The sequence below is a fragment of the Cryptomeria japonica genome, chromosome 1, assembly GCF_030272615.1.
Source record: "Cryptomeria japonica chromosome 1, Sugi_1.0, whole genome shotgun sequence".
Taxonomy (NCBI): domain Eukaryota; kingdom Viridiplantae; phylum Streptophyta; class Pinopsida; order Cupressales; family Cupressaceae; genus Cryptomeria; species Cryptomeria japonica.
The window spans coordinates 462,677,265-462,703,524 of NC_081405.1; the positions used below are offsets into that span (position 1 = coordinate 462,677,265).

General features: G+C 38.2%; 1 protein-coding gene across 3 annotated transcripts in view; it reads left to right on the forward strand.

Annotated features, from left to right (window-relative positions):
• Nucleotides 1–23,794, forward strand: part of LOC131064177 (nudix hydrolase 14, chloroplastic) — a 117,467-nt gene extending 93,673 nt beyond the window's left edge. For all 3 annotated transcript variants that reach the window (XM_057998215.2, XM_057998209.2, XM_057998234.2), the window contains 3 exons: nucleotides 22,664–22,762; nucleotides 23,120–23,176; nucleotides 23,380–23,794. In XM_057998215.2, coding sequence (XP_057854198.2) covers nucleotides 22,664–22,762; nucleotides 23,120–23,176; nucleotides 23,380–23,550 — 327 coding nt within the window. In that variant the 3' untranslated portion in view covers nucleotides 23,551–23,794. The remainder of the gene's footprint in view (nucleotides 1–22,663; nucleotides 22,763–23,119; nucleotides 23,177–23,379) is intronic.
• Nucleotides 23,795–26,260: the final 2,466 nt, after the last annotated feature.

The window sequence follows — 26,260 nt, forward strand, 5'->3', positions numbered from 1 at the left end:
CCATGTGTGACTCTTACTATTGACCATGATTTACTGCAGCTTTTATCTGATTGGTATCCCACAAGTAGTGGAGAATGGGCAAAAACAAGAAGTAATTTTTTCCAAACAAAAATCTACTAAGTAATTTTTTCCAAACAAAAATCTACTCCTCTTAGACCATTGTTGACCCTTTGGTAATGCTGATTGCTCAAATCACAATCAATAATCTGCAAATTCCTTGTGAAAGCTTAAGTGGGGCTGAAGTAAAAAACACAACCAATATTTCAAAGTCTTCCAAGTGGGTTCCATTCCATTTAGTGGATCTGCTGTTAAAAACACAACAATAATTGTGGAATCTCCAAAACCTTTTCTAACTGCTGCAATCACCGTTTGAGGATCCTTTTATTATAGGAATCTGAATAATTATTGTTTGGGGCCCACAAAGCACTTTTGGTAAACTTATTCTAATACTAGTAAGTCTGAATTTCTTTTGAAGTCCTCTTTCTTTAATTCTGATATCTATGTCAGATCAAAGACCCCCCACGTAGTATTCCTTCCTTTATAATCTGTTTCCACATTACAAGATAATTATAAATGCTGCTGAATTAATATATGTTTTCTGAGTTCTGCTTGAGCCCAATAGAATTATCCAATCTACCCCTCCTGTGGGCAGGCCCCATCTTGGATGAATGATAGATAAAGTGTTTCAATCTCTTTTTATACTTCTATCTCCCAACTGTCATGCCTTTTTGGAGTAATCTTTCCTTGAGGAGACATGTCTCATATTAATTGCTTAATTGCTGATTTGGGGAATTGTGTATTTTTCTTAATAAGTGTTGGCTAGCCAAACTAATATCTCATTGATAACTATTAGTTCCTTATTGGAATCATACCCTTTGAGAATTATTTTATATACTTCTTTTTCTTTAACACATTAAACTACTGAATGAATCGAATACTTCTCTGGTTATTCAATCATACAGATACGAGAAGAATATATAATATCTTTGCCCCCTTCCGTATGTCCTTCATCATATAGCTTTATAGATCAGTTCACTAATATTATCCTATATTTTACCAGTGTATATTAATATTCTCAAGTTCCTTATCGATTCCTGATTCTGATCGCTCCCTTACGAAGGCAACGGCCATCTGATATTGTCTTCTCTATGGATTCCAGAAGGTTGCTCACAGAAGAATTCTATGGATTGTGGAAATCTCATATCATCAACTGTCTTCTCTAATTAATATATGTACACTTATGTCGTTTATCCATAACATGGTGATAAGTAAGCTTGGAGAGGAGAGTACTTGACTCGAATGCTTTGTGGATATCCACATAAGTTACCTCTGTTTAGACTACCACCTCTTGTGTTGAGGTCAGTGTCTTCATTAATCATATTGTCATCGTATCCAATTGTATTGATCTCCCTTTTGTAAGGTTTGGGATTAATGCTTATTATATTGCTGATATACTATTCTTTCATGGAACTCATCCACATCACTTGTTATCCATGGTATTATCTCTACCGACACCTAGTTGATTGTTGAATATCAATTGTATACAAACTGGATAAACTGTGCAATTTTGTCTCCTTAGAGACTTCACAAAATTGGTGTGCGGATTGCCAGTATGGGGATATCACAGCTAGCAAGAAAAGATAAACTCTGGGCATAGGAGGAATTGGAAAGAAGCCAAGAATGACGAAGGGAAACCCTACCAGAATCCCTATTCATTTAAAAGACTGCAAAGTAAAGCAATGATAATCTTGGATAAATTGTTGGAAAGCAGCTATGATCATTTGAAAATTAGGGTCTTCATCAAATGGATGGGTCAAGGTTCCTTGAAGGAAAGAATCACAAATTGGTGGAAGGACAATTAGGGGGACCGTTTATTAGTGAATGCAATGCAAAACGACTTTTCATCATCGAATGTGAAACTCAGTATTTGAAAGTGGAGATTCTTGGGGGCAATCCAATGTTTATGGATGACCTTGGCTTCTATACCAAAGAGTGGTAAGCAAACTTCAATTCGATCAGTCACAAGATGGAGAAAGTTCTAAAATGGACTAGGCTTCATAATTTACCATCTGAGTATTGGAGTGAAGATGCATTGAAGGCAATCAGAAAGGAATTATGATCTTTGGTTAAAATAGATGAGAGGATCCTTACTGGTAAGGACAAATCCTTCGCTAGGATTTGTGTGGAGCTAGATATGATGTGTGTTGGGAGGAACTAGAAATCATTTCTGAATCTGGATCTTGGAAGCAGAAAGTGGTATTTGAGCACTACATGGTTGAGAGAAGGAATAATTGCCCAAAGATCCCTTTCAACCAAATAGGGCAAGGCACCTCTATCAAGGAAGGATGCAAAGGGGATTTGATGGGAAAGAGAGACTTTGCCAACAGGCTCTTAGTTTGAGCAAAGATCTCCTCAAGAAAAGGTTTGGAGGATCAAAGGAGTACGGGTGATGAAAAAGGTGACCTTCGTGTGACTAGGGGATCGGAGTTAGAAAACAAGATCACAGAGTTGGAGGGTGATGAACAAGATGGGAATGGTTTGGATAAGCCTACTTCAGATGGCAAGTTGCCCTTTGACCCCCTTAGTAACTCCAACCACGACGGAGTGAAGATGATTAAAGAGTTGCAAAGTTTCTTTAATGGATCTATGTCCCGAAAAGGAGGACATGAAGAGAAGGATGATTTTTTTGAAGAGTGTTTAGTGGCAGAGGAGAGATTCAAACAAAGTAGAAGTAGATTAACAAAGAAGTGATGGAAATGGTTGATCTTTTTGGAACTCCAAACTAAAGTTCGCCTAAGTCAAGCGGAGGAGGGAGTTGAGATGGGCCTCTAGAAATGGAGGTTGGATTGGGCATTATGGAGCATAGGGAAGATGGAACAACAATTGAAGCTTTGCCAAGCCTAGCCAATGAGAGTAAGGACTTTGAGAGGTTGGCAGTTGTAGAGAAGTTGGGAATAAGTTAGAAATAGCTAGGAAAACTTCCTTGGATTGTGGAGAAAGAAAGAATATAGGTAGAAAAATTCCTCAAGGGAAGCTAACGCGAATGGTGATGCAGAAGGCCTAGTGAGGTTCACAAGACTTCTGAGATCAGGGAAGGGAATCACCCTTCTTGAGGAGCCATGAGGCTCATTGTGTGGAATATTAGAACCAACAACAGTTGGTCAAGTGCCAAGTGGAGAGAACAAAGATGGATATAGTTATGTTACAAGAGACTAAATTGAGCAATTAGTGTGAATGCTTTAAGAAGAAACTTAGGATTTGGCAAGGTGAGTGGGTCCCTTTTGAGGGAGCCTCAGGAGGATTAATGACCCTTTGGAGACCTCAAGCAGTTATAGTGGAAAAGATAGCTTAAGGCAGACACTGGTTAAGTTGCAAAGTCAGAAGGTTGTCTTTGAACCTTCAATTTATCTTGACAAACGTCTATGACCCGACTTCTTATAAGGGAAAAAGAGAGACTTGGAATGAGATTGATCAAAATCTGGTATCCTAGCATTTAAACTTTCATCTTATTGGAGGGGACTTAATTGCAATTCTACACAACTCTAACAAAAGGGGTGGGATGCAAAGGAAATTGCAGTCCCTAATAGATTTTGAAGAGTGGGTTGCTAGGAGTATGCTGATGGAAATTCAATCCACTTTTGGCACCTTTACTTGGACTAATAGGCGGCTAGGTTTCAGCAATATAGCATAAAATTTAGCTAGGTTTTTATGGAAAAGGGTTTAGGTGATTTTTTATTTGGTTTGGAGAGTGCTATACTACCTTGGCCAGGTTTGGATCACTTCCTGTCTAGTTAAACATCTAAAGAGACAAAAGGCCACATAGGTGTGCTTTCAAGTTTCAAAATATGTGGATGGAGCACCCGAACTTCTTTGACCTTGTGGAAAAATGGTGGAAGGACAGCGTGGTAAAAAGGTTTAAAAATGTTTCAGGTGGCAGCAAAATTAAAATCAGTCAAGCAGTGCTTAAAAGAATGGAATAGGATCAATTTCAAAAACATCTTCGAGGTCAAAAAAGAAATTGAAGGTGAAATGGAACAATTTAATCATGAAGTTTTTGGCCTTGGAAAGTTTTGGAAAGTATCCCGCCTTTGGTTTCTGAAGAACATAATAGGTTGTTCATGGCTAGCCTCTCTATAGAAGAAATCAAGGTAGCGTTGTTCCGACTACATCCGGACAAGGCACTGGGCCTGAATGGTTTCCTGTGAATCTCTCTTTTAGAAGTGTTGGTACATCATAGGCAAAGATGTCTTCAAAGCTATTGAAGGTTCAAGAGCCTTAGGTATGATTCTAAAAGAAATCAGCAATACTTTTTTAGCTCTAATTCCTAAGAAAGATTCTACATCCTCTTTGGATGATTCCAGACCTATCTCCTTATGTATTACCTTCTACAAAATACTAGCAAAAGCTGTGGAAATCAAACTTAGAGAATATTGCTAGGCATAATATCGGAATAACAAATAGGTTTCGTCACTAGCAGATCCATCCTAGACAAAGTAATAATAGTTAAAGAACCAATTCACTCGATTCAGGAGGTGAAGTGTTCAGCAATGCTGATTAAACTCAATATTAAGAAGGTCTATGATCAATTTGATTGGAGATTTTTATTAAAGGTCATGGAGGCTTTTGGTTTTTTGAAAGAAAGGTTAGACTGGATCTTCAAGTGGATTGCTAGTCCAAGATCTTTTATATTGATTAATGGATCTCTAGAAGGTTTTTCTGAACTATCAAGAGGAATCAAGCAAGGAGATCTTATGTCGCCTTTTCTCTTTATCATAATGGCAGAGGCATTAAGAAGAACGTTAAATCATGCCAGATTGAGGGGTTGCATTGAAGGGATAAAAGTTACTAGCAATCTCCCACCCATTTCCCATCAGCAATTTGCAGATGGCACCCTTCTCTTTGGTGTAGCAAAGAGACAAGAAACAAGAGTATTCAAGGAGATAATTTATATTCTGATGCTTTTGGGCAAGAGGTTGGGGCTAACAAATTAGAAGTCATCTTCTTTGCCATGATTGCGAAGAAAGAACTAGAAATATTAAGAGTTCTGGGTTTTGTGAAAGGTCTTCTTCCTTGTTCATATCTTGGGATCCCATTGGATAAGGGAATAAGAACAAATAGATTAAGGGATAATCTTTGTGAAAAAGTCTCTAAAAGAGTTGTCTCTTTGAAGGGTTGTTGGTTGTCTTGGGCTGGTTGGATTATGATGTTGAAGGCTATCCTCTCCACCATTCCCATTTATCTTATTTCTTGCATTTCCATTTCAGCTAGAGCCAATAATAAGATTAATCAGACATTTAGAAAGTTCTTTTGGCAAGGTAATGAGGACAAGGATGAAGTTGCGTTGATAGCTTGGGGCAAAGTTTGTAAATCTAAAGAGCTGGGTGAAGTTGAAATAAGGCAACAAAAGTTGCAAAATATGGCATTGGGAGCAAAACTCATGTGGAGAATGTTTGAGGAACCTCATCTCAAGTGGGCTAGAATTCTTCAGCACAAATACTTAAATGATAATGCAGATTCCAACATCTTAACCACCTCAAATGCTCCTAGGGGTTTGAGAATTTGGAACTTCATGCAAGAATGAAGGCCTCTTATTTCAGATTTCCTCACTTGGGACATCCATAATGGTCAGTCTGCCTTGTTTTGGGAAGATTCTTGGTGTGGGTATGCAAGTCTTGATAAAACCTTGAAGGCGGATGCAATTAAAAACTATCTCAAACAACATTGGGGTCCCTATGTGGGAGACTATTTGAAAGTGAAATTGAAAGATGGTATGCAGATTTGGTCATGGAAGGACATGGACTCTTTGGGGCTACCTCATAGAGAGGTTGAAATGTTCAAAGAGGGTCTTAAGGAAAGAACAGTGGTATTGCGAGATGGGCATGCTTCTTTAATGTGGAATGGTTTGGAGTCGAGTTTATACAATTTGAAAGATGGTTATAGAGTCCTTGAAAAGGATCAAATTCAAGGTGAAACAGGGATCCCAATAGGATTATGCTGGCATAAATTATGTTTGCCCAAAGCCGGAACTTTTACATAAGTTGTACTTCAGAAGAAAATATTTACAGTAGATAAATTGAAGAAGATGGGCTATGAGGGTCCCTCTAGGTGTGTGTTGTGCAGAAAAAAAGAAGAATTAATTGATCACTTATTTCTTGGCTGCCACTTTGCACAAGAGTGTTGGATTTGGTTATGTGCTAAGCTTGGGTGGAAGAGCGCTCTTCCTAATGATATTTTAAGTTTGTTCGAGTCATGGTGTCTTATTAAGAAAGGTGCAACCTTCTCTTGTCTCTGGGAAATCAGTCCATCTATCCTAATCTAGGAGATATGGAAGGAAAGGAACAGGGGACTCTTCCAAGATAAAGAAATGAACATTGATTCTTTCCTAAATAAAGTTGAAGTTTCAATGGTTGAAGTGGTCAATAGTCAAGTAAGGGAACAAACACTCAAACAAGTTTCTTTCGGAGAATGGGATGCTTGTATGAAAATGCAGTGGTATGGGTTGAGAAATCCTCTAGTTGTAGGTCCTGGAGGGTTGGAAACTCTTAGACTAAGGGAGCAAGCAAGATGGCAACCTCCCCAAGCGGACTGGGTGAAATTGAACTTTGATGGGGCCTCAAGGGGTAACCTGACATATTTGGTGTGAGTTGTCTAATCAGAAATTGGAAGGGACTTTATGGCTTCCCCACTTCCTAGAGGGACAAATAATGTAGCTGAGTTCAGGGCCCTCATTTTAGAGCTCCACGGATGTAGAGAACTCTATTGTTTGAAGGTGGAGATAGAAGCTGATTTTTCCATAGTGATCAATGCAACAAGGAGTGACACCAAATTGGCAACTCTAGGCCTGTTTGGAGGAAGCTTTGGAGATTTCTCGATCTTTTGAGTTGTTTACAACAAACATGTGTATAGAGAAGCTAATAGTGAAGTTGACATATTGGCTAACTTGGTTGTTGAAGGGGCAAAGATTAATTAGGGAAAGGATGAAGGTTTGGACTATCATGATAATGGACTGTCAAGCTTTATTCCTTGGCAGTTTTTGGTATCTTGTTTCAAAAATTGGGGCTATATCCTTTATCATGTATTCCCCCCCCGCCCTTCAACATTCAACGCTTCGCACTTAGTTGTAGTTTGGCTACTACTTTGAAGGTTCACAATATGCCACTGATCACGGGTGTTTTAATGTTTGAGGCGTCTTAGGGTTCTTTGTAGTGGACTCTAGAATTCACAATTTGGAAAGTAGGTTTAATGGTGGTGTTTTGGGAGCTTCTTTTTTATATTATTGCCTATCCTTTCGCACGAGGTTTTGAATGACATGATCAATATGAACATTAATGGAAAACAATTTGGTTTTAATGTCTTGGTATTAATCAAGAAGGGATGCTCGGCTATAAAGCAAGCATCGATTATCAATGGCAAACAACTTTGGCTTGGGAAGCAAGCTTCAAGACGAAGACCCCCCATTCAATTAATTGGTTCAAAACATCAAATGTCATTCTTGGGCTTTGTTTCTAATTTGAAGCTAAGCTTCGTCTTTAAGGTGATTGGGAGACTGGAATTCTAGACCATAAGACTCATTCTTGGGTAGGAGTTTCTTCATTCGGAGGAGAGGTATAGGGTCAACGTTGACCTTACCTCCCAGTTTGTGGCTTTATTGGTGGACATAAATCAACCAAAGCAACAATATTGATTATGACCATACTTTTGGTGTGGGAAGAGGACCTTGGCCGTGTTAAAGACGTGATTTTCTTTGCGCAACACGATGTTGGCATTCCCTGACCACAAGATCTCTACAAGTTGTTGGAGTAGGTAGTTGCGGTTGAGAGACTCCCATTCATCTTGAATATTGAAGCCCAAAATTTGGACTGACACAAGATCAAAGCAGAACAAGGGTTTTCTCAAAAAGCTACATTACTTCGAACTAGTAGCAAACTAGGACTGAATTGGGGCCTTCTTTGACTTTACGAATGAGATGTTTGTTGGTTGAGTATGGACGATGATCCCCTTTTTGGCAGCCTTTTGGCCTCGATGAAATCTCTGGTTTGATGGCTGACCGCTTCCAATGCAAATACTTGAGAAATCCTTCATCAACTTTTATGGTAGAATGACTAATCGAGGGAACAATATGGTCTCCTTTTTGTTAGGTTTTTCATTGATATGAATATGATTTTGTGGTCTCCTTTTTGTTGGGTTTTTCATCGAAATTAATTTGATTTTGTGGGTGTGATGAAGGGGTAAATTTTTGCATCATTGGATGAACATGTTTGGCATCCTCTGATTCTAAGGTTTGGGGAATCTGGAATGTGCCAATGTAATTGTGATGCTTTATGCAACATCCTCTTGTAATTTCCTTCTTTTTTTGATGAATAAAATTTATTATTGACATATCAAAACAAATTATTAATTTTAAAAGAAAATTAATATATATATATATAGCTGTATGCTAAGTCACAGGATACGGCGATTTTCATGGATGAGGTTCGAATTTAATCGAATTTCAAACTTCTATAAAAAAAATCGAATTTAATCTGATGATTCTTCCTCCAAGCGAAATAGATGGCATGGCTGGCCTCATCTTGACCCACGAGAAGATTTGGTTCAACCATGGAATCAAACTTTGATTGAGATTTAATCAACAACTTGCTAAAAATGAACTCTCGCATGTAGATCTTGCATATAAAACATAACAACAAATACAAATACATGTTCATCTTATTTTTAGGGTTAGACAAAATACTAAAAATTGTAATACATAAGAGTTGGAGAGAGAGACATGAAGGTTTGCTTGGAGCCATTTCTACACCAAGCCCAAGAGAGGTCGCCTTCTACAACCTTCTTGCTTCACTTGGCGGCTCTCACTTGCTTGCCTATCAAGTCCATTTCTCCTTGTTATCATGTCTTGTGGGGAGTGGGTACAGAATGTAACCAGGTTCCTTGACTCCTCCATGTAAGGGCCCTCCAAGTTCTAGATGCCACTTTGGTCATCTTGGAATGGCCTACTTACAAGCCCCTCGTTACACCTTCATTACATTTCGTACCCTTCCTTCTCTTGTGGTTGGAACTCCCTCAATAATCAACAATGATAAAGTTTGGAAAGATACAATGGGGTGTCACGAATATCCTTCCTCTCTAAGTCCAAGAGCGGTGGACTCTGTCTACACCCCCTTGGCCTCATGGGACCATCGGTCAACTACCATGAGGTGGCGTACCTAGAGGAGGACCTCATCACCGTTCTCCCTTCGTGTACTTCCTTATATTACTATCATGGCCTTAAATAAACGTATATATTTTGGTTTACTCTTATTGTTTTCATATTCTAGATCAAACACGAAGCATACACTAGAAAACACGAAGTATACACATGAATGCATGAAGACACGGAGCATACATGAAGTGGACATAGTCACTTGGTCCACAAGAGGCAAGAAAGTCCATCCAGGACCCGGTCCATCTCTTGGAGTAACCAATCCATAGGCAGTGCCTTCACATGTCCATTTCACCGTAGGCCTTATCCAACTTATTGTTAGGATTAGATAAACTTTTATTATTAGCTGAGTACTAAAATTACAACACAGAGTGGGGGAAAGAGATAGGAAGGGTTTGTTTGGAACCATCTCTACACCAAGCCCAAGAGAAGTTGTCTTCTACAACCTTCTTGCTTCACTTGGCAGTTCTTACTTGCTTACTCCTCAAATCTATTTCTCCCAAAATAACCATGTCTTGTGGGGCTAGGAAAGAATGTAATTGGGTTCCTTGACTCCTCCGTGTAAGGGCCCTCCAAGTTTTAAACACCACTTTGGTTATTCTAGAATGGCCTTCTTAGGAGCCCCTCGTCACCCCTTAATTACATTTAATACCTCAACCTACAAGATAAGTTACTACTAAACATAACTTCTATCATATCCTTAAAATATTGAGGTGCTGATAATATTGTGATGCTATCACGTATGCTGCAATGACAATGATAAAGTTCTAATAGTCCTAATATTTCTAAGATACTTTATTCTTTATGATACTAAGCAATACTCTAAGAACTATTGTTAAACTAATTTATTTGCTGTCTAATGTATATGAGTTTGTGTTGATGTGTCTAAAGTCGCGGAACTACGACTTCATCCGGCCAACGCAGAATAGAAATACTAAGAATCCTATTCTCTTGAGATAAGGAAATCCCTAATGCTGTGTGAATTTGATCAATGGGGATGACCTCAATGTTTTGGTTGTCAGGTCTTGACTGCAGGATAGCTTAGTGGTTGACGTGTTTTGCTGGAAACACAAAGGGGACTTACGGTTAGACGGAATTGGTTTTGTACAGGCTCCCTAAAATTTACAGTCCTATATCATCTGATTTTGCTTCTGATTGATAAAAGAAGAGAGGGATAAAGAGTGAATAAGGACAACTAACTAATTCTAACTAAGACAACATATTTCAACACAGACGAAAATCTCAAAATAACTAGAAATTACTTCGCCAGCTAATTAGCACAACTAGGTAAAAACCAGTGCAATCATCTAAGGATTTTGAATTTTCAAGTTTATTAGATATGAACGATAGATTCTTACACCTATTTATCCAAATCTAATAACCGAACTTAGCACAAAATGGGTTTAGACTAACCATGCAGAGGAAACAATAATCAACTATTTCCTAATGGTATGAACCAAGATTTTTCATCAAATATATGCATAAATAACTGTCTGAAATTAAATACAGTTGCAAAAATATGAAATAAATGGAGAAGAGGACCATTCACTCACAGTAAAACAGACACAGCTTTAACATCCATCAAATCCTGTATGTATTTTCCCTGAGTTTTTGCAACAATCTTTGTTTTTTCTCCTTTTACAAAGAGGAACTATTTCCTTTATATAGAATTCCAAAAACGGATGAATGGCCAAGATTAAACTTTAAACAAGTGGGCCAGATTCATCCTCTACCAAAACTGCCCATACCCATAAATGGGAGGCAAAATATCAGTAACAACAAAGGAGAAACAATAACTACCAAAAAGGTAATTAATAACTACCCAAAAAACTGCTCCAAAAAGTGCACATGCACGGAGCTCAAGATTTACAACTGTTTTGGCAGTTAGAAATGAACTTTATGCCTAAAAAGTGCTTTTTAGGATTTTTATAAGAAATTTGCACTTTATGAAAGCACTTTCTCCTTTTCTGCTGTAGACCCCCTTTCCAAAAATTCATATCCTCGCTATGCAAATACTCCTTCCCGATGTCCCAACCTGCTGCACGCTCTGCCCGAACATATTCTTGAAATCTGATGCATAGCTGGAACAACACCATGCTTTGGGGCATGGGAGGATGGTGTATTTTATATTGCATACCCTCCAAGTGGCGATCTACAGGCTTTAACCCATCCTTCCAGTCGGACCGATGAGCCTCAAAACTGAGGATGTCTGAATGTAACCTGCTAGCAAACTCTAGGTCCTCCATGGAGTATGCGACCTTATCAATTCTCAATCTATCCTCCCAATCTGGTTGTACTTGATCATCGGACAAACTATTTTTCCAGCCTAGAACCATTGATCGGAGGATCTTTCCACCAAGATCCCTCATGTTTTTCAAAATTTCCTTGCATTCCTCCTACTCTTTATTAATGGTGTCTTTTGTGTCATTCTTCATGTTGGCAGTCCAGTACCATTCTTTAAAAACTTTGATGTCATAAGGATCCAGGATAGCGGACAATGTGGGAATCTGCATGTGGGTCCAGAAAAGAGCCCTCATGAGGGGAAGAATTGTACCAACCACCTCATGAACCCTGAAACATTCCTTTTTTACCTCGAACAATTTGACTAGAATGGTCTCTCGGTGGTGGGCCATTTCCTTTACATCTTCAATGATATGCTCTCCCTTTTCCTTAATGTCTTGAATCCATTCCTTGACAGCTTTGGCGGTATCACGTACTCCTTCAAACTCTGATGTAGTCCTTTGTGCCAATGCCAACGGGGGAACATGGGATTCAGGGGCATGTTGCAATGGCTTTAGCAGGTGATCAATATATCCCTCAGCTTGCTCAGCACGAACTCGGTACATGTCCCTCTCAGCAGTCATTTCATCGAGTCGCTTGAGCATATTCTGCACGGAATCCTTGAACTCTTCCCTTTCTTGCTCTTTGGTGGCTCGCCCTATCGGGATGGTTGCAATGCTATAATCGGCCAATGCAATTTGATCTGTTGGCTTATCGACAGGTGGGGTAGCGATATGGATGGTGCGGTTCCTCTGCTCATCCTTGGTGATCCGGGAGTAGGTCTTGGGCTTTTTCTTTCCTTTGGACTTTGTTTCCTCTATGCAAGAGAAGATATCCTCCAAGTTGATAGGTGGCTTGACGACTGCTTTCCGTTGTGCACGAGCAATTAGCCAATCTTGAGGGATGGTCTGGTCGGATGTTATGGCCAAATTCCCACTTTGCTCCTTAGATGTTTTAGCTAGCTCACTGCCTATTTGCAATTGATCTATCATAGAAGGAACAGATGCAGTATCCAGTCCTTTACTCTTAGCTGAGTTTTCCCCTACCTCACTGAACAACTGTCGGGTATCCCCTTGTGATGGTCGCTCTTCAGTTTTGTCGGGCTCGTGGGTCTCATCCCCCTTTCGTTCTCCTTCGATGGTGGTGTCATCTTTTCTGGTGCTATTCAATTGTAATTCATGTTGACTCTCTGGGTGAGCTCATGCTTACCAGCCTCTTGATTAGGCGGAATTTCTCCTTCCAAAACTTGATTTCTAGGTTCATTAGAACCAATGATCCTAACTGCTGCATCTGGCTCACCTTGTGCTGGAGGATTATTAGCCTCAAATGCATCAACATCACTTTGGGAAGGCGGAGTAGGTATATAGTCAAGTTCAACAATGTCATCCTCGAAACTAGGGTCTTTGGATGACGAATTGACTTCTGGCCTTCTAATAGGGATCTTTTCCCTTCTAGTTCTTTTTGATGCCCGAGTCCCTCTATTAGCTCTGGCTTTCTTCCTCTTCTTTCCGGGTTTCTCAACCTCTTCTTTCGATGCACTTGAGGTTCCCTCATCTTCCGAAGACTGGGAATCGAGACTGCTCATCATATGGTATGTAAATTGAATTCCTTCATGGGTTAGTCTCTCAATCTGCTAGGATAACCAGTGATCAGTATACCTTCCTGGAGCTGCCATAACTGCCTCAAAATCAGTAATTGGATCTTGAGACCAATCAATGCTCAGCAAGAGGTACTTTACTGCCCCAAACTCTTGGACCGGCAAGCAATTGCCAGAATCTGTCACCTGATCTGGGACTCGATAGTACTCATAAAGCCGCATTTGTTGCACACTTAACCTCGAATACTCATGACGTCGGACCTCATAGTCATCGGAACAAGTGCTCCAATAGTCCTCAATTGATGCCTTTGCTCTGTAGCGCCTGCCATAGGCTCTTTTTGCCAAATTGTCATGATCGAAACACTTCCTTGGGAAATGTTCTCGTAGGCCATAAGATGCCAATTTAGCAAGTGACTCATCAGCTTGTACCGAATTCTTGAAATGCACATCGAGGGCACCCAAAATCATAGGGAAGGTGAATCCGGACTGCTTCTTATCTCTGAGTAAGCTACCGGTTGGATGTCTTGCCTTGCAACTTCCATAAGGACTATTTTTTCTGTCTGATAGCGTGGAAGTCGAAGTGGCGCTCCCTCAAAGCTGACTATTCTGATATAGGTGAACCTAGGGAATTGAATAAACCATGCGCCGTACTTTTGTACCAAAATGGTAGCCTGCTCTGAGAGCCTTATGTGCAATCTCCCCTGCATCAACTTGACTAGGTGCATTGTAAAGGCGTCATTGACACGCTCATATTGACCAATTGCATAAGTAGCGTTGTTCTTTTCTCTTTGAGCAATGTCATAGTAGTGCAGTTGAGGGTAGCATTCATACACCTTGACTTGATTTGGGTCGTTCCCGATTTCACCCTTCTTGATTAATCCTGTCAGTGGTTGGTGTCGGGCAAACATGTAAATTAGGTTGGAGGTCATGGTGAAGTATTTCTTTTCCTCAAGTTTGACCAGCTGTGTATGGATATTATCACTGATGGTCCGAGCCCAGTCAAACTTGGATTTCCTGGCAAAGACCTGCTCTGTAAAGTAGAACATCCACTCTTCAAAAAAGTTAGACTGAGGGAGTCCCATAACCCGGCTGAGTAAGGTGACCATATCACCATGCTCGTTATGAAAGTCACTTCTGGGGTTCTTTTTACTGATCCTAATACTCGGAGGCCTTCTCTCCTTATACCATTCTTCGTTTATCAATGTCCTGCATTTAGTAGGGTTCATGTCGTAAGCAACCTGTGTCTCATCTATAGTTGTAGCAATGGGATTATCAGGAAATGGGATGTCAAATGCATCCCCAATGGCCTCAGGTGTGAAGTGAGCTAGCTCCATATTTTCTAGAACCACTTATCTGGTCTCTGGCTGATAATGTCGGGCAGCCTCAACTACTAGCTCATAATTTTGCACGGATGGAGGGAAACTTGTTGCCTGAGCGATACCACTTTCCATCATCCACCTAGGCTTGCCATAGGTGTTAGGAGAATATACCTTGCTTCTGAAGTCCTGAATGTCTATGTGGCCCAAATCAGTATCACCGATGTTCTCCCATATGCTTTGGACTTTTGACTCTCTCACTCCTCTTTGGTACAGGTACTTCATCTTTTTGCCTTTGCGGGGAATGTCAGATTTAGAGACCCGAGATTTTCCGGTTGCACCAGGTGTTTTTGAGGATTCTACCGCCGATTTAGGCATTTATCCTGCATAACCGGATGCGGATTACGAGACGGGATGAAGGAAGTGAACAGGTTATTCAAAATAGAGGATGATGTTAGCACATAAGGATCAATGGGAAAAACCGAAATTTAAAGAAAGTACGATGCTTTAGTAAAAGAGCTTGCTTATCCAGGAGCAAAATGCTATGAAATAGGAAATTAAATTGGATTTTTTAAATCTGTTATTGGAGCAAGCTTCAAAAGGTGCCACTTGGCTGTTGTAATGTCCCTACTAGTTAGAGATCATTAACCTACAAAATAGATTGTTAGAAAACAACAAACATACATATAGATAAATAGAAGTAATCTAATTGCACTGTAACTATAATATTAAATTAACATATCATAATTTTCATCTAATAAAAAGGATACGAATGCCATTCGATAGTATGTTCTTAGGCGACTGTGAGGCTCGCCCTCTTGGAACCCCTTGGTTCCAAGCCCTTCAGGAAATCGAAATTGAGTTCGAAACCTGTCTTGGGTGTAACCTCTTACACCCAAGCCCTTCAAGGAAGACCCTTGTCTATTCCTTGCCTTGGTGATGCCTTCATCATCCAAGTCCTCAGAGGGGACTGGCCAGATCCGTCTCTTCTTGGTTGAGTTTAATCAACCAAGCCATACATATGCATATCAATTTTCAGTATATGTACTGCCCTAGGGATTATCACAATCCCTTCCTTAGACTACGGGAGTTCCCTCCCTATAGCCTCCAATATATGGTTTCCTTAATAATACATTGATGATTTAATGTTACTTCATTTTTGCACCTTACATATATTCCTGATGTGTTCCTTATGTATATATTCAATATCCCTTACCATCATTAACTTATGCATTACCTTCTTATTTAATTTTCATTTACATCTACCTTTACACATTCCTACCTCAAGTGTGGATTAATACATTAATTCCTTATATTTATTAATATTTATATTTGGTAGCGTCTACCTATTTATTACCTATGTCTCATTGTACACCTATATCCTAGTGAATATTCTTTAATACCTTGGTGATATTCATTACAAAATAAATAACATTATAAAATAAATATAATGACTTACCTCTTATCACCCGTAGATGCCCCTTTTTTACCTCTGCGTCCTCCCTGTTTTTCGATCCCTGCAAATTCATTGGGTTAAACACCAGTGGAGGGGAGTAGACGTGTCCCTCCACGGGGCACCCTCCCATGGGAAAGGTGATGACGGCTCGCAGCCTAAGTTGCGGCTATCGTCACACCATTTCCCTTCGAAGGAAGGGGTGTGACGATAGACGCAGCCTGGGTTGCGTTTCCCGTCCCACTGCTTCCCGCGGGGGTGGTGTTAAGTATAGAACACCTTTATTTTTATTAAATGATTTAATATTTTAATAAATATTTCAGTGAAATTCATTTTTATATTTTAATAATCATTTTATTTATTAAGTGAATTAACCTATGTAATATTAATAATCACTTAATTTTAAATGAATTAAATCCTATTTAATCTATTCAATAATTGCTTAATTTATTAAATCTATTAATATTGTTAATGATTTGTTAATATTGTTTTAATAATTGATTTTGTCTTTTATTTAAGAATAATGCCTTACATCATGTGGAGCGGTGGGGATATCACAGCTGCAGTTCAGTTTTTCCAAAATGTTCAAAATTTTCCTAAGTCCGAATTTTACATTTCAAGGTTAATTTTCCCGACAGGCTTTGCCTTTGCGCTATGCTTAATGCTTTCAAATAGACGACCAATTCTGCATAAATAATGATTTGAAGGAAAGAATTGAATAATACCTGGCGAATTGCCTAATTGATGAGCGAACCTCGGAGACTTGGTTGGTTTTGCAAACTGTTGTGCCTTTTTGCCTTTTCCCTCCTGTGCGATATGGGACTACAAGGATTTACGAACTGCTGAGGTAAAACGCCACGTTATCTTCTGAAAAGTCAATGAAGTTTAACACCCTCTCGTTTTGGCATTATCGGGCTAGAAGAACAAGATGCATATGCCAAAACGCCTTTCTAATACCTTGCGTGATTTTCTGCTTGCCCAATTTTGGGCTTAAACGACCTTTTGCAAACAAGAACGCCTTTCTAATACCTGTCGCGATTTTCACCCTCTTTGCCCATTTCAGGCTGGAGGCAACTTTTGCGAACTTTACAATTTTAACGCCCTCCCTTTTTGCGAACTTCGGCCTCTTGGGGGATTTTGCAAGATTTTAAGTTATCGCCTTTTGATTTACGTTTTTTGGCTCATGAAGTTATTTTGAAAAGTTTCCAAGATTAGCGATTTTAGTTGCTTTGCCCAATTTCGGGCCACAATGTCCTTTTGCAAGCTTAAGTTTAGCGATTTCTAGGTTTTTATCCAATTTCGGGGCAAAATGTCCTTTTGAAAAGCCTTTAAGTTTATGACGCCTTATCACCATTGCGCAAAATTCGGCCCATAAGGCCCCTTTGAAAAGTTTTCACTTATACTCTATTTCGCCTTTTCGGCCCATAAGGCCTTTTTGAAAAGTTTTACCATTTTGATGTTTCCCCTTGTTTAGGCGATTTTTGGCCTAATAGTCATTTTTGCCAACTTTTAAAAACGCCTTTTCCACATTTTGCGAAATTCGGGTCAGGAGGTTATTTTTGCAAGCTTTTCAAACTTTCGGGGCACAAGGCCATTTTGCGAATTTTCAAAGTTTATAACGCCCTACTTCAATTGGTTTCTGTGATTTACTTGTTTTGCCCATTTTCAGGCTGAAACCCTCTTTTGCAAACTTCGCCATTGGGCCTTAGCGATTTTCGGGCTGGAAAGAGGTTTTGAAAAGCCTCAAGTTTTCACCCTTTGCTTCATCTTTCCTATTGGTGACAGAGCTCATTGCTCCACTGTCACTTGTTGGATCCCAAAAATGGCGGATAAAAATTCAAATTCGAAACTCAGCAGAACGAAGGCTGGAAATTAAAGAGGGGGACCCTGTCAGTGACAGGGAGTGTGTGCAATGCACAACAGTTTGTCATATCTTAAATGTGATATTGTTCCTAACAGAATCTTCCATATACTGTAAATGTAAATGATACATCATACCAGTGATAATAATGATTTGCTGATTCCTTTGTTCCTTTTGCAATGGCTGAGATCAGATCTGTGATTCTTGTTTGATCTTTGATTTAGAGGGGTTGAACAGTTAACCTAAGTTGTATGGCGGTTACGTAGTTTATCCCACAGGATGGCAAGATTATGCTCTGATACTACTGTAATGTCCGCTTTTGGGATTAACCTTAATTTAGTCGAGACAACAATTTCAACTTAAGGTGTGAATTGCAGTACATTTATAAATATAATTTTATCAAATCTGAAGACACTTCATTATAATATTTAACTTTAAATTCCTAGAATAGTTTGGAAGGTAGGACTTGTCTTGATAGCTTTCTCTGATTTGACAATGCTATGATCTTGTCTTTTCCTTATTGATTTGTTATCGCTAATGTTTGCCCCTTTATGCTAAAGCTGTTTGTTATTGGCGCTTTATGGTCATATTTTGATCCCTAACATTGTCATCCCCAATGGCTAGTCGCTGACTTCCTAGTTGCTGTTTCTGCAACCAATATTGTGCCTTTGGCAATGGCTTTTGAAGAACGATCCAACATAGACACCAGATATAAAACTGATAAAAGCCAATAAGGTAGATGCTCAAGGGGTAGGTCCAAATACAGAATAAAGAGATAGAAGGTTCCAAATCCCTCCTTGATGAGGTGAAATTGATTCTCATAATATATCCTTCAAAGCTGAATGGTAACATCTTTTAAATATTGAAAGACGTGTCTCTTCATACTTAAACAGATTGGTTTGTTAACTCAAATTGCACCCCCTCTAATTGAGTAGCCACGTAACAACATTCTTTTGACTTCTTTTAATAACTCTTAGTCGCTGATTTAGGGAATCATGTATCTTCCTTAATATGGGGGCTGATTATCGACGGCTATCATTTATTGGAACCAAACCTCTTTAATGCATAAACAAATCGATTTGTTTTTCCCATGATTTTGATTGGTTACTATTGATGTTTATTATTAATCTAATACTTTCTGTCATTATTGATGCATATTAATCTTAAATGCTGTCATCAATTATTCCATCGTATATGTTATCCATGTCTTAGTCGCTGTATATCTTATGTCTTCAGTATTATGTACTTTCTTTCTCCATGGGGTTGTTCCTCAATCATTGTCTTCCTGTATGGACATAGTCACAGCTTCTCATACTTTATTAACCACTGTTTATTCTTCACATAATTATCTCTTATTTTTCCTTAGACGTTTATCGTGTGGAAAATGTATTGACTATTAGGTGGACTGCTGTATGTGTATCTCCTCTCCCCTTGATATGAGGCATGATGTTCCTTTAAATACCTTACGGACCAAATGGTTGTATCCCTCCTTGGGAATGGTCACATCCTTCTTCTTTCCTAATTGCACCTGTCCACTATTCAATGACATTGGTTACTTATACAAATTGTGCCTTTATCGTGAATTGCTGTCTTGCACTACTAATTATAATTACTGCATTACTTAATTCACTTTAGTTGACCTTTCCTTGGGTGACGATAGGGATATCATGCTTCTTCATGATTAATATAACCATCCTCTGCTGAAACTAATCTTTCTTCCAAGTCGATGATGATTGATGAAACTGTAGTGACTATTGAGATCGCTCTGAATATAAGGATTTTCCTTGCTTAAGGTAATCATGAATATCTGTTACAATATGTACGTATTTGCATGGCATCAGTATTGTGATCTTTGATACTTGCTAGATCAATGTAATGTTTCCTTAATATCATGCTGGTTCCCATAATATTTAATACAATGTATTAAATATCATGCTATATCTCATAATGATTATTTTAAATCTTTAATTATAACTTATTTAATTGTTTATCAAATCTAGTCATCTTCAAGTCTGGAATGGGGACATTACATTGCAAGGGGGGTACCCCCATTGCAAGGTTCGAAGGGGATGGCCTCCCTAGTGAGGGGTTCGGGGTTCGAGGGCAACACCCCTGAAAGCCACATTTTATGTATAATTTAACATTGTAAATATTGATCGTTTATCATTAGATATATCTAACGATGGATCTTTTGTCTGCTTTGCTTGCCCTAGAAGGCAACCCTCTTTTATGAGGGCATTGTATTACGGCTATGATGTATTCTAAAACTCTGATAGCTGTGGAGTTGTCTATGGATCTCCATTGGTGATACTCTTGTGAGAAGCTTGCTCTGCAAGTATATTCTATTTTGTTGTTGATTTTAGAATAATATATTGGGCAGCTTTTGGAGTGTGGAATTGTTCTCCCGAAAGGGTTTTCCCCACATAAATCACTGTGTTGTGGTATGCATGTTATTTATGTTTTTTTTTCTTAAGTTTTTGTAACTGTTGTAAAGATTTGAAAAGTTTTGCATGACGCTCCCTCTCAAGGTTAGTGTAGGAAGTTGTTTCAATACCTTAACTTCCTTACAGGAGATTCATCGACTTACTGTCAAGATGTGGGTGGAGAATATAGATGACTTAACCACAAAAATGTGTGCTACTCTTTGTTTAAAACCTAAGTTACCGGTTCCGGTTTGGATTCGGGTTCGGATTCGGGTACGGGTTCGCGGATTCGGCAAAAAAAAAAATTTTTTGGGTACGGGTACGGGTTCGTCCGTACATATATATATATATATATTTTAATTTTTTTTAATATATATATATATATGTTCAAACTTCAAACATCAAAATTATATATGTTCACAGTTCAAACATACAAATATGAAACATCAAACATACAATGTAACTTTCCCATACAATGATACATAGATGATAACAGATAAATCATAAATCAATAAATCATAAATCCATAATTGCCAATGCCAATAAATATTCTGAATTAATGGCTTGGGTTGGATGCTTCAGATGAAGATGAATATGGAATTTAAATCCCATAGATGGCTTGTAATTTGAATGTTTAACTTTATACTTTATTGTGTCATGACATTTTCACATTTTGAAACTTGAAACTTGAATATTATCTTTTTTGCAAATTATGAATATGATTAAAAATATTGTTTTTTTATTGTTTTTAAATGCTTGCTAACCCGTGGGCCCCGTTTTTGGGAACCCACGGGCTTGGGTTCACCCGGGTCCTCCTGGGTTCGCCCTGGGTCCCACCTGGGTCCTGCCCAGGCGGCTGGGTTCCCTGTGGGTCCTGCCATGCAGGACCCACAGGGAACCCAGCCGCCTGGGCAGGACCCAGGTGGGACCCAGGGCGAACCGGACCAGGACCAGGACCGGGCACGGACCAGGACCAGGACCCAGCCAAAATAGGGGAGAACCGGTATCTGAGTTTAAAACCTTGGTGGAACTGTTACTGGACTTTGCCACTTAATATCTTTGCCATCTTTTAAAACTGATTGTCTTATTTTAGGCACTGATTTGAGATGCATTTGGCACCCTTCAATTCGCCAAGTGGAGATCATTTATCATTTTGCCAATTTTGCTGATGTTTGGGAGAGAATCTTGATGGCTAAACCAATGAAAAAGTGTATTGCTCTTTGCCCTTGTTCTGCTCTGTCCTCTTCATTATTTCATGATTATCTTTGTTTCTTGAACGCCATCATGGCTTCCCCTTTATCAAGCTCAACATGATCCTTTTTACCCTGCAATGTCATTAGAAGCAAAGACCAAGACAAGGCAAGCTTTTGCACTGAGTGGGAGAGACCACAATTATTTTGAGATGAACACAAATTTTGAGGATTAATTGATGAGAGACCGATGAAAAAGGGCATGAAAACCAAGTTTCATAGGGGTACCAACACACCCTCGGCTTGAATTCCTCAATTTTGAGTGGATTCACAGATTTGGGAAAGAGAATATTTCTGGTACATCTGATAGCTCTGGAAACCCTAGAATTGATTCTGAGAACTGATGTGACGCTATGAATTTAAGTGTATGGTTGTCCTCTCATAGTTGTATTCTGTATTGTGTTTCTTGCATATATAAAGTGTTTTCTCTTAAATTGTCATCTTTTCGACCTGCTATTTTGGTAGAATTTTGTTGTCTTGTAATATGTTGGTTCATTGATCATGGACTGCTCTCCCTCATGCTTGTGAGCAAACTATGGTGGAAGGTTTTTTAACTTTTTTCTTTTTCATTAAACATATTCACCCTTTTTGAAGAAATTATACTCTCTGAGTTTGCTTCAGTTAGCACATTGGCAGTCGATTATAGCTTCCCTTGTAAAAGAGTAATAAAGTTAGAATGTGATCAGCTCTTAAAATCATTGTCTTGTGCACAGGTGAAGTAAAAAATTCCTGATAAGCTCTGGGTGGTGCCTAGATGTGTCCTATATGTTTTTTAGAAGGCATGAATCTACTTCTCTGGAGGCTGCAAGCCTCCAGTCAAAGGCAAGCATCTGGAAACTAGGCTTGGCAGATTATAAAGAACTTAAAAATAGATCTCCCTTTCCTATATTTTTTCATCACTCTCCTATATCAAGGAAGAATCTGGTTTAGTTAATTATTCGCGAGTCCTGTGACTAAATGACAGACTGGGCTATCTTAAGAGTATATCTTCTACATTGTGGAGGATTCCCTGGCAAATGTGCTATTGAGAAAATGATAAATCATATGTACCTTTTTTATATTTTTGTTACAATCTCAAGAAAGTCTCTCAACTCAAGTTATTATTACTTAGTCTTGATTCATATCCTGTTTCCAACTAAGAGTTTTAACAAATTGTTTGTATGCAAATCTAGCAAAGTAATTGAAAAGGATACATTGGACATTGTTGTTGTAAATAATGTCCAAGGTGTAGAATTCTGGTCATTACTTGATGGATATTCTTCTGATACTGATGTGTAATTGCAGGTTGAAGAAGAAACTGGAATACATGTGAATTTGAAAGATCTAGTTAACCTTACTGCTTTTCTGGATCCTTCAACAGGCAACAAGATGTTTCCTTCTCCGGTACATCATTTACATATCAAGATCTCATTTTATGTGCAGAATAATTGTAAATTTGTGTATGGATGCTAACAAACATGTTTACCATAATAAACATTTTGTGGTAGTGTTTGTTCTCTTTGAAGCACTTGAAATTAGTTAAAGTCCTTTTTGTGATCACTAAAAAAATTATTATGTATTGTAGAAAGGATTAAAAGTATTTGCTCCTTTAACTGAACAATTCTTGTTTATTAAATTACTGGGCAATTTAACATTTTTGGTCATCAATGATTTAGTGTGAATAGAATAAATTCAATGATTACATCCTCAGTAGAACTGATTCCCTTGGCTTTTGAATGTTCTGCATGATGCATCATTCAGGGTGGATGTGATGAAGAAATCTCTTTATTATTGTATAGGACCCATGTGAAAAAAGAGGTCAGAAATCACCTTTCGACCTTGCTTAGCAAATATTTTATATACTAGCTAGTCCATTGTAATGTTTTTAACTTTTTTGTTCTGATCTATTCTGTTTCTTTTGCAGTTGGGTAGATAATCTTTTTTATCAGAATAATGAAAATAGTGCATTGCCATTAATGGAACTCTGTCAACTAATCTTTATTAACATAATAATTTGACAGGTTATAGACGCTTTGCATGGGCAAGAAACAGGCCTTCGTGATCACGGTGAATTAATAAAATTGCATGTAGTACCCTATACAACACTTTGGCGTGTAACTGCAGATGCAAAGGCTCTTGCTGCAATTACATTATATGAAATGGCCAAGAGAGAAGGTCTTTTGCCTCAATAGAATACAATTGAGTTGCCCGGTTTATGGTTGTGTATTGGGCCACATAATCCTTTTGTGAATGTAACGTGATAGATACCCTATTAATATTTTTTTGCGTATCTATGAAGCTGTTGATTGGTGCATTCTTGTCTATACATTTTTTATTTAGTTGAATATTGACGGGAAGACACAATGAAACATGACAACATAGTGATATTATATAAACCGTGAATTATTTCTGAAGATATCTCATTCTGAATTTTCACTATATACGTAAGGCCATCTTATTTGTTGGATAAGATTGTGCAAATTCCATTTATAGATTAGGCCCAACTAATTAACATTTTAGAAGGATTTTAGCCAATTGCTAGCAACTGAGGCCTTTTGACCTGAAGGCACACAATCAGACCAAATGGTCTGCATTCTTCTTTAATCCCTTTGAAGAACATGTCTTTCAATGGAGCGAGGGCATCAAGATATGATGACACCTAATACTATTGCAAAAAATATGAGTTCTATATATAGTACATGAAATATTCATTAAATAAGAAGTGTTAAAAGGACTAGCTTTTCGTACATAAGAAAGAAACTGAATATTTTGGTATAAATCCTAAGCATTAAAAGCTAATATGAATACAAGTACCTCAATGTTGCATTGAGCCTTCTAAAGAGTTTTATATTCTTGAAATAATTATGGATCGCCACTATATATCCATCCAACAAGATGGCCACAAAATATATACATGGAAACTAGTGATTAATATCAAGTGATAATTGTTATTAAACTTACAATCGATTTCTTTTTATTTGTTAGACAAAAATCCATTTGTATACTACAAACTAATTGTTTTTTCTAAGGATCTTAGCCAAGCATTAACATCTAAGAACTCTTGGTATGAAGGCACATAACAAATTAAATGCTATCTAGTATTCCTGTATTCCTTTGAAAAAATATCATTCAATGTAGCGAGGGTGCTAAGAGAGCAGGTTTGATTTTATAGCACCAAGGGATTGTCCATGTGGATCTCAAAGATGTTTAAGACCTTGGTGGAATTATTACTGGACTCACTTATCTGTGCCAATCTGCCAGGTGGAGATCACTCATCATTTGCCAATTTTGCTGATGTTTGGGAGAGAATCTTGATGGCTAAACCAATGAAAAAGTGCACTCTTCTTTGCGTTGTTCTGCTCTATCATCTTCATCATTTCATGCTTCTCTTTGTTTCTTTGAACATCATCATGGTTTCCTCATTGTCAAGCTCGACATGATCCTTTTTACCCTACAATGTTATTAGAAGAAAAGACCAAGGCAAGGCAAGGTTTTGCATTGAGTGGGAGAGACCACAATTGTCTTGGCGTCAACACAAAATTGAGGATTAATTGATGAGACTGATGAAAAGAGGCATGAAAACTGAGTTTCATAGGGGTACCAACTCACCCTTAGCATGAATCCCTCACTTTTGAGTGGATTCACAGATTTGGGAAAGAGAATGTTTCTTGTTCCGTCAACAGCTCTGGAAACCCTACAATTGATTCTGAGAACTGATATGATGCTATGAATTGTAGTGTATGGTTGTCTTCTGATAGTTGTATTTTGTATCTTGTTTCTTGCATAAATAAATTGTGTGTTCTCTTAAATTGTCGTATTTTCTACCTGCCATTTTGGTAGAATTTTTTTGTCTTGTAATATCTTGGTTCATTGTTCATGGACTGCTCTCCCTCATTCTTGTGAACAAACTATGGTGGAAGGTTTAGAGGTTTCAAGTTAATATGAAGATTTCTACATTATTACTAGGAAAAAAAAATCCTCTAATCATAAAATAAGATTCACAAAAAAACGTGTGAGAAAATAAGGGTTGTAAATAACAATAATGTTCTTTAACAATCATGTCTAATCTTTGATTAAAACTTCAAAAATTTCAATGTAAATTTAAAACCATCATTTGTTGCTAGAGCTTGACCATGTAATAGGCCAGATCACCAATCTTGGTGCCATATTATCTATTAATGTGCATACTTGTGAGAATAGGGGCCAACCTTTTCTCCACTTAAGCTTGATTTAGAGGTAGTTTGTAAGCATTTCTACTTATTATAATACATGTATTGAGTTTTAAGCAAACAAATTAGATGAATATGATATCAAACCAAATTTTAGGTCTATGTCATGTCCCCATTCAAGACCTAAGCATAAAGTGGAGGTATATAGAAGGAGCCCCGTTGAGTTATATGCAAGATGGACACTACATTCAATACTCGATACTAGATCATGATCCTACCATCCTGCAGGGTATATCAGGAGCAAGAATTTCAGATTTACACACACCATTGAGACATAGCACAGTGGCAACGAGTTCATTGCAAATTTATCATCGCACTTGGAAGAGTGATTGGAGCTAGTTGCAGATGAGAAGATCATCATTAGCGTATTTACGAAAGACTACATCAAAGACAAATATCTTTAGGAATTTATAAAAAATTAATTAAAGCGCCTAAGGAGTTAATAATGCATATGAGATAAGAGTAAAAGTCAGAATGAACAGGATGAATGACTTAGAAAGAGGTCCATCATAGAACATTTAGAGCCTTAAAGGGCCTTACCTTAAAGAGGCAAGCAATGTGGTTTCAGCAACCAAGAAAGAGGGAAGTGGGAATAGAGGTTAAGCTAAGGGCCGCCAAGTAGATACTTGGGGTAGGAATGGCTCAATAAAGACCCCATTCCTTCCTAAAGAGT